Genomic DNA, 9,932 nt, shown 5'->3' on the forward strand with positions numbered 1-9,932 from the left:
CAGAGATGTGGAAATGATGGAATAATTAGTAAGACTTTGAGACAATGGTTGCTTTAGAACAGCCTATAGCAACTAAATGGATGCTACAAGAAAAATTTACTTTTAAAAAATTAGAAGAATTGGTAAAATAATCCAGAGAATTGTAAGGTAGATGCAAAACCATAAATGCCTTATTTTATGGGCACTCTAACAAATACTTGTAGGCAATTTTGTTTCTAGGCGATGTAAAAGTAACTTGAGTTTGGAATCCAGGCTCCACCTTTATATGCAACTCCACTGTAAACTTTGTTTAAACTTTGTTTTCTACCAGTAATGTGGCACATAAATATTCCATATAATACTAAATAACTACAGTTATTCTGAAGCATGCTTCAAGAACTCCACCTCCACCTACGTATTTCCATAAAACTTTGCTTGCAACTAATTATTTCCTTAGGATTTGTTACTAAAAATGAAACCTACTAGAGTGTTTTGGATATTTTTAATCGCTTGGAATATATTAACATGTTTATGGGGGAAAGAAGTTTATCTACCTATAGTTTAAAATAATAAGTTATCTGATAAACTACTTAATAAATGTTAATTCTTTGGACAGCAAACTTTAAAATGGTGAATTTTGAATTGGAAAAAATCATAAGTCTAATTCCTATGCAAATAAAATCCTGTGTTTTTTTCATAATTCTGATTAATTTTATTTTAGCTTTTACAGCTTCAAGTACATATTCTATATGTAGAGGAGAGGATATAGAAAGAAAGTAAGTCATAGTAGATTAGTTTGATATTTTTTAAGACTGTGGGAGCATGCAAATAAGTTGAAGAAGGGAAATATTAATATAACTTCATTTATGAGTTACATATTTCTGTCCTGCCATATTTATAAGTAAAAGGAAGAGATGGTGGCAGCAGAAATGCTGAAATATTAGTGTCAGTTGTCTCAAGTGTTTTTTTTCAGGTAGTACTGAAATTTTAACCAGCAGCCTTCCATATTCTCTAAAATTATAAAACAAAATAATGTTCAAGAAGGCTAATCTGAGAGTGTGGGACTTTGCTCTCTGAGATAAGAATGCATGTCATCAGAGAGCTAAAGTGTACTTTTTGTCCACAAAACAACATGGTTCAAGACAAGAAGACAGCAGTGATCACCTTTTGCCAACATTGGCAGAAGCCATGAGACGTGTCATTGGTATTCTTCAGCTTGCAGCAAAATTCACTGAAATAAATGGGTGATGTCAATATCACCTATGTCACTGAGTTCATTCTCAAGGGAATTACAGATCGGCCAGAGCTCCAGGCCCCATGCTTTGTGGTATTTTTCATCATCTATCTGGTCACAGTGGTGGGAAACCTGGGGTTGATAACTTTAATCAGGATTGACTCTCGACTCCACACACCTATGTACTTTTTTCTCAGTCACTTGGCCTTTGTTGACCTTTGCTATTCTTCTGCTATCACACCAAAGATGATGGTGAATTTTGTTGTGGAATTCAACATTATTCCTTTCCATGCTTGTGCAACACAACTGGGCTGTTTTCTCACCTTCATGATCACTGAGTGTTTCCTTTTGGCTTCTATGGCCTATGATCGCTATGTAGCTATCTGTAGTCCCCTACACTATTCAACCCTGATGTCAAGAAGACTCTGCATTCAATTAGTGGCAGTTCCATATATATACAGTTTTCTGGTTGCCCTGTTCCATACCATTATCACATTCCGTCTAAGTTACTGTGGCCCCAATGTAATTAACCACTTCTACTGTGATGACCTCCCTCTCTTGGCTCTGTCCTGCTCAGACACACACATGAAGGAAATTCTGATCTTTGCCTTTGCTGGTTTTGATATGATATGTTCCTCTTCCATTGTCCTCACCTCCTACATCTTTATCATTGCGGCCATTCTAAGGATCCGCTCTACCCAGGGGCGACGCAAGGCCATTTCCACCTGTGGCTCCCATATGGTGGCTGTCACTATTTTCTATGGAACCTTGATCTTTATGTACCTACAGCCCAAATCAAATCACTCCTTGGACACAGACAAAATGGCATCTGTATTTTACACAGTGGTGATCCCAATGTTGAACCCCCTGATCTATAGTCTAAGGAACAAAGAGGTGAAAGATGCCTCAAAGAAAGCCTTGGATAAAGGTTGTGAAACCTTAAATCTGTTAAAATTAAGAAAATAATGATAATAAATACTTTATAATATGCAAGAAGGTAAATAAATCCCACTTCTTCCTGATGACACTTCTTTTATTCTTTCCTAATGGTTTGAAAATGTAACTGCACTTCAGCAGACCTTGACCTTTTCTACAAGAACCCAGGCCTGGGTCTGGAAGTCAGTGTGATTCAAAGAATCCCATTAAGATCATTGCAGCCTTTATAGACCACTGAAATTATGGTCAAGTACACCCTCAAACACACATCTGTGTATCTCAAGCAAAGGAAGCAGAATGTTTTTGTTAGAACTTACTACTCTGGAAGTAGGGCTGCCTGAGTTTGAATGCTATGCTCTACATTTATTAGCCACCTTGGACTATTGACTTAAAAAATACTTTAAAAAATACTAAAAAAAATATTATGACTCTGTCTCTAATTCTGGAAAGTAAAAGGACTGAATTCATTGGTTTGTTTTAAAGATGAAACAAGGGATCCCTGGGTGGCGCAGCGGTTTAGTGCCTGTCTTTGGCCCAGGGCGCGATCCTGGAGACCCGGGATCGAATCCCACATCGGGATCCCGGTGCATGGAGCCTGCTTCTCCCTCTGCCTGTGTCTCTGCCTCTCTCTCTCTCTCTCTCTCACTGTGTGCCTATCATAAATAAATAAAAAAAAAATTAAAAAAAAAATAAAAATAAAGATGAAACAAGTCAATATTATGAAATTGTTACAACATCCTGTGATAAGTGCTATGTATGTTTTTACTATATGTGTTGTTTGTTGTATATAATTAAAGATAAATTCATTGAGTTCTGAAAGGCTTATCAGTCTTGAAGAAAGAGGAACAAAGTTTGGTTAGGTTTCTACTACCTTCCAGGCAATCAAGTAGTATCAAGTAGTCCTAGTTAACACAATCAAATAAGCCTAAGAAATGTCTAAGACTTTACCTGTGGGCCTCAATTATGTATAAAATGCCTAAGTTCACATAACTAATAATGCGATAATTCTTAATGTAAATTTAAGTCTATCTGAATTTTGCTTCCTTGACAATAGATTTTTAATAAAGCTATTGCAACATAGATAATCTAATCTTAAATGTGTCATTTCAGATTTTTAAATATAGTGGGAAGACATTTGTTTATGAGAAATAATGTTATTAAATGAATGAATGAGTTCAACATACCTATACATTTGTTCAAATAGAAATGATCTTAAGTTATAATGTTATCTATCTATGCCTGCTATTTATTCGATTGCCCTTGTAGGTTTGAGACATGAAATTTGACAAAAATAGCAATTTGTAAGATTTTATAATTTTTATGTTTCATAAAAAGCAATTAAATTAGTTTTTAATGTTATCTTATTATTTTACCATTTTAGAAGGAAATTATGATAGTTTCAGTAATTATCTAGAATATAGTTTGAGGTTTGTAATGCAGGGGACTATTTCCTCTTCTGTATTTAATTTGTAAATAACTCAGACATGCTGCTAGAGGTGCTGTGAGAATCATGTGAGTTAAATGGATTCTTATATTTTTAAAGTAGGTTTGATGGAGAAGTGTGGTGTTTCTATTCACTACACTCTTCCTGGTAGATGTATGTTTATATGAATAGATACACACATTCTCATATATCACATACAAAACACATTAAAAACATCTTAGCCAGTCTCTTTCAGCAGGTGAGGAAATTTGGACCTATAAATCTTGACACTTCTTTCCATTTCACATAATCGTTACACACAATGCTTAAGTGCTAATTGAAATGACATTTTCATTTTTTATACAATTGTAATTCCTTCCTTTTAGTAGTCACTTCTTAAGGCAAACCTGGCTTTTCTCAGGGATGTGGACTAAGAAATTCAAGTATACTTGACAGACTTATTATTTAGTTTCTTGTTGGGCAGATGCACACAGGTCTGTGCAGCCTCCAAGACTATATACTCCAACAACTGCTCTAGGTGCCTGGGGTCATCCTCTCAGTCAAAATATTAAAATCAGAGCAGCTGGGTGGCTCAGTTGGTCAAACATCTGACTCTTGATATCAGTGCAGGTCTTGATCTCAGGATCTCAATCTCAGGGTCATGAGTTCAGGCTCTGCATTGGCCTCCATGCTGGGTGGAGAGCATACTTAAAAAAAATGACATTCTCCATTTTGTCTCCAGGTGTATTTAAATAAAATGTTTGTATTTTGACCCTTCCTTCTGTCGTCTCTATGGTGTTTTTGTGAAGGGATATAGAATTAAGGAGCTGATTACAAAAATTAAAAGCATATAATCCATTTGGCTGTGTTCAAAATTAGTGAAGAACATGACTCATTTCAGAAGGTTTGGCCCCAAACATGAGGCTTGTTACTCCTACTTTTGTGGCATATTAAAGCTCCAGTTACTTATAAAATAAGGAAAATACTCATCTCTCAAACTAGTGTATGAGCACTTAGCAATGTATGTGAGAACATGGTACAATCATTGGCACCTAATTTGAGGTTGGTAAATACCAGCTTTATTATCATCATCAGTGACATGGACCATCCCTGAAGACATGTTCCTATAGATAAAGGATATTTTTTGTAACTATAACTGATTAGTGGTTTACATTGGATAAAAATCCAAGCAATTGTCTTGCTATATTGATATTAAAAGTTTTAGATTTTCTATTAGATTTTCTTATTTTGGGGGTGTCTGGGTGGCTTAGTCAGTTAAGTCTCTGCTTTTGGCTCAGGCCATGATCCCAGGGTCCCAGGATGGAGCCCTACATAGGGCTTCCTGGTCTGCGGGGAGACTGCTTCTCCATTTGCCCTTGTCCCTGCTTCTACTCCCTGTGTGTGTGTGTGTGTGTGTGTGTGTGTGTGTGTGTATCAAATAAAAAAAATCTTAAAAAAATATTTTCTTTAATTTGGCTACTCTTCACTTTTTTTTTCAGTTTGTTGATTGAAGACTTACTTGTCCTAAGAAGAACTGTGCTGTTTATGTATAACTTGTTTTATTTGAACAAAAAGCCATTGCTCAGTTCTAAAATTTTTGCACTAACACAATAATATTAAGAATAATACAAGTAAAAATAGATGACATTTATTATGTGTTCACTGTTGTTTGGCTTAATTCTATGTGTTCAGCATTTATAAACTCCTTTAATATTCTTATCCATACTAAGAAATAAGTCACACACATTGAAGTTTGATATGTGAAAATTGGATTTACAAGGTCAAGAAATTAAGTGGTCTTTTACCTATTTTACCTTCCAAAAGAATAATTTAAACCTGTACAAAGTTAAAATTCCTTAAAAACATGCTTTAATTAAAATAGTTCAATTGTTTTAGAGGCACAAGATTTTCAGGAATGTATGTAGAATGTAAGTCTTCTGATAAGTATAATGTACATTTTTTGTAATACTTATTTCTAACTCCCTCATAGTCTCTCAATTATATTTCTTATTTATGTATTAGTTCAGAGGAACACATTTTTTTCTACATTTTTTGACCTCAAAACAATAATATTAGAATGTAATCTATGAAGAAGAACCACTAGTGATTATATATTTATAGACTCTTTCCCTGCTCAGGACTTCTTTTTGGCACTAAATTTGGTCACTAAACAATTAAACTAAACATAGGGTATCGGCATTTTATTATGTACGTATTCATACAGATTGAGGATCATTCAATATAACTTCCTAAAAGTCTCAATTTATTCATTTTTATTTTTAAAAGATTTTATTTATTTATTTATTTATTTATTTATTTGAGAGAGAGAGACAGAGAAAGAAGGAGAGAGAGAGAGAGAGACAAAGAGAGAGAGAGAGAAAGAGAGAGACAGAGAGAGAGAGAAAGAGAGACAGAGAGAAAGGAGCAGTATGGGGAGGGGCAGAGGGAGAAGCAGACTCCCCACTGAACAGTGAGCCAGACACAGGGCTTGATCCCGGAATCCTGGGATCAGGACCTGAGCTGAAGGCAGGTGCTTAATCCACTGACCCACCCAGGAACCCCTTTAAAGTCTCAATTTATAGACAAGAAAATTGTGCTTTCACTTGCTGAGGTCCATAGGTTCTAAACCAAGGCAGGTTCGCAATAGCAAACCTATTTTTATGACATCAAAGTGTGGAAGTGAAATATGGCTAGGCTTTATGGAAACTGTTCATAATCTGACTTTTCAGAGAGATGGGAGATTCTTAGAAACATTTGAAGCTAACATCACTGGTAGGCAAAGGGATGATAAAGGCAGGAGGTCTTCAGCTCCATATGTGATGACCTTTCTCTCTACTCTTTTTTCCAGAGTTTATGAACAACAGGGGAGATATATTTTCTGAGCCAGACTAAGGCTCATATATCTTTCCAATTATTTCTTAAACTTGTGAAATTTTAATTTAAATCTGGACTTTAGGTGACATTTTTGTGAACCACCATTCAGTATTTTAAAAATCCCAACATTGTATAACTGTAGTTGGAAATAGAAGATAGCCATTAAAAAATGAAACTTCATAGTTGGACAAACTTGACCACAAATCTTGTCCCCCCCCCAGTTATTAGATGTGCATTGTGTTAATGAATTATATAAACTGTTTTGATTTTTTGTTTGTTTGTTTTTAGATACCTGTCTCAAGTAGGGTGCTAGGAAAGTTAACTGAGAAATTAGTTAATGTAACTAAACTAGAGCACTTCTGTAAGCACCTGACACATGGAAAAACATTTAATAGAAAGACAAACAGAATATGATTTCACTCATATGTGGAATTTAAGAAGGAAAACAAAAAAGGAAAAAGGGAGATGAAACAAATAACAGACCCTTTCACTATAGAACAAATTGATGGTTACCAGAGGGAATATGAGTGGGAGGATGGGTGAAATAGGTGTTAGAGATTTAAAAAAAAAAAAATCAGTGTTAGCGCTACTTTTACTTTGAAAAGTTTCAAACTAAATAAATTCATTATTTATTTGTCTATTCATTGCTAAAGGTAACAAAAGCAGCTTAATTCTTTCTTCAAGAAAAGAGATGCTTATTATAATAGCAGGAGTGAAGTAGCCTAAAAATTTCAATTTAAAATATCTTCATAAACACATCATACAAAAGGAAATTTAAAAGAATTGAAATGTTTTAAAGATCACAATAAAGTCATTTCTTGGCTTTTATATTTTCACTTTGTTGACTTTGAAATGAAACATGTCATGTTGCCAACTATTTTGTAAAATCTAAAACCTAATAAAAGGGATCATTGATACAATAACAATGTTAATAATTAAGTATAATAGTGACACTTATGAAATGTTTGCTGTGTTGGGAACCATGCAATGCCCTTTTTCTTTAAAGATTATTTATTTATTTATTTATTTATTTATTTATTTATTTATTTATATTGGAGAAAGAGAGAGAGAGAGAGAGACCATGAGGACGGAGAGGGGCAGAGGGAGAGGGGCACAGAGACTCCCTGCTGAGGAGAGCCTGACACTGAGCTCAATCCCAGGACAGCAAGATCAAGACCTGAGCCAAAATCAGATGCTTAATCGACTGAGCCAGGTGCCCTGGGGATGCCTTTATATTTAAAGTCTTATTTAATCCACATAAGCACTCCATGAGAAAGTAACTATTACTACCTTTTGCAATTAGGAAACCAAGATACACAAATGTAAAATAATTTTCCAAGGGCAACAGTTCTTGGAAAAGCTAAGATAATTGCCAAACTGTGGGAATAAGGAGTCCACATTCCTAACTACATACTTCTATTAAATAGGCAGTGGATTATAATCATGTAAAGTGACTTCACTAAACTAAACTAGTACAGGATCAGTGTCACAATAATGTCAAGGTCGCTCTGTTGGTGCTATTTCTTAGCTAAATGTAGAAAGTATTAGGGAAATTATCCATAGTGTTAAACCGAAATTCCTTGCTATTAACTTTGACGTGTTTTCCAGATTATCTATGCAGCTACTTGAAATACAAGATACCAGATGTTGATCTATTTCAGTACAACCCAATTTTTTCAATATGACACAGAATCCAAATAAAACCACTATTCCCCCATACTCTGTTCCTTTGATTTTGGAGAAGATGTCATGGTCAAGCAGGCTTAGAATTCTGCCCCTGCCCCCCCAGCTCTCTCTGGCTCTCATTCTTTCACTCTTTTCTTTCTCCTTTTACAATTCAATAACTTAAAAGTTATAGAATGCTTTTCCTATGGAATCACAAATGGAACAGTGGGTAAGACATATCCTGATTGAACTTGAGCTCTGAAAGTGAGGAATTCAAACCTATCATTTATCAGCATTGTAACTCTAGGTAAGACACAGCTCAAAGTCCTCTGATCCCTTCCTGTCCAATGTTTTTTCAGTTATTTGACAGCCAAACACAACTTTGCTATAATTCTTTTCAGTGCATTTACCTCCTGATTTCTCAAGCTGTAGATCAGTGGGTTTAACATGGGAATCACTACCACATAAAACACTGAAGCAAATTTATCTCTGTTCAGAGAATGGCTTGACTTGGGCAGTAGGTACATAAAAATGATTGTCCCATAAAATATTGTGATGGAGGTTAGGTGGGAAGCACACGTAGAAAAGGCTTTCTGTCTTCCTTCAGTAGAATGGATCCTTAGGATGGTAAAGAAGATGAAGATATAAGAAATTATTACAAGTAGTAGAGAGCAGAGGGTATTGAATCCAGCAATGATGAACAACATCAGCTCTTTGAGGTGAGTGTCAGAGCAGGCCAGAGCAACCAAGGGAACATCATCACAATAAAAGTGGTTGATCACATTGGAGCCACAAAAAGACAAGTGGAATGTTGCCACTGTCTGTATGAGACCCACTGTGAATCCGTAAGCATATGTGCTAGCAATCATTCGATTACAGAGCTTTCTAGGCATGAGAATGATGTAGAGGGTTGCAGATGGCCACATACCGATCATAGGCCATGATGGCAAGCAAATACAGTTCACAAACTACAAATGTGATGAAGCAGCACACCTGAAGGGCACATGCATAAAATGTTATACTTTTCATATCACACAGAAAATTCACCAAGGTGTTTGGGGTGACAGATGAAGTAAAACAAAAATCAACAAAAGCCAGGTGGTTGAGAAAACAGTACATGGGTGTGTGAAGCTGAGGGCTGACTTGGATGAGCGCAATCATACCGAGATTACCAATGACACTAGCTAAATAGATGGCTAGGAATATACCAAAGAGAATGGCTTGAAGCTCTGGATTATCAGTGAGCCCCAAGAGGATAAACTCAGATACTACTGAATGATTGCCTCTGGCCATGGGATAGATTTTAAAGGTTTTTTGTTTTTTTTTTTAAATCCTCCAGGGCATATGTTCTGAATATTCTTGTCTCCATTGGCAATAATCAAGCAGAGGTTAGGAGCTGGTTCTGACCCACCATGATCCGATCTTGAACACATTCACAGGAGAATCTTCATGTTAGTTCTGGCTTCAAAATGAAGTCATTTGTCCTAGGCAGCAATTCAAAAAGATAAAACTCTGGGTGGATTTGTAAAAACAGAAAGACGGCATTTTATTTAAATTATTACATAATTGAATGATCTATGTCATAATTATTTTTAATAGAGGAAAATAAAGATTGAGCATTATGTGAAATAGATAAAATATTTTTAAATTGTTGAAATAGATTAAATAAAATCATACTAATTCCTTTGAAATTTTTAATCAACAGGAAACAAAAATTCAAAAAAAATCGATGCCAGAAAAGGTAATATGAAAAGTCATATACAAAATTTTGAGTACCTATGACCTCTATACCAAATATTCAGTATAATTTTTGTTTTATGT

At 35.2% G+C, this 9,932-nt stretch overlaps 2 protein-coding genes across 2 annotated transcripts; one reads left to right on the top strand and one right to left on the bottom strand.

Moving 5' to 3' along the window:
• The first annotated feature begins 1,219 nt into the window (after window positions 1–1,219).
• LOC121471889 (olfactory receptor 1038) lies at window positions 1,220–2,179 on the top strand. Its single transcript, XM_041722769.1, has one exon. It carries the CDS (start codon window positions 1,220–1,222, stop codon window positions 2,177–2,179), a length of 960 nt encoding a protein of 319 aa, XP_041578703.1.
• Window positions 2,180–8,470: 6,291 nt separating this feature from the next.
• LOC121472113 (olfactory receptor 5AL1-like) lies at window positions 8,471–9,404 on the bottom strand. The gene is given in 2 exon segments (XM_041723172.1): window positions 8,471–9,017; window positions 9,019–9,404. Coding segments are annotated over 2 exon segments (933 nt in total).
• Between the last annotated feature and the right edge of the window lie 528 nt (window positions 9,405–9,932).

Source organism: Vulpes lagopus, chromosome 11 (genome assembly GCF_018345385.1).
Source record: "Vulpes lagopus strain Blue_001 chromosome 11, ASM1834538v1, whole genome shotgun sequence".
In the NCBI taxonomy this organism is placed as follows: domain Eukaryota; kingdom Metazoa; phylum Chordata; class Mammalia; order Carnivora; family Canidae; genus Vulpes; species Vulpes lagopus.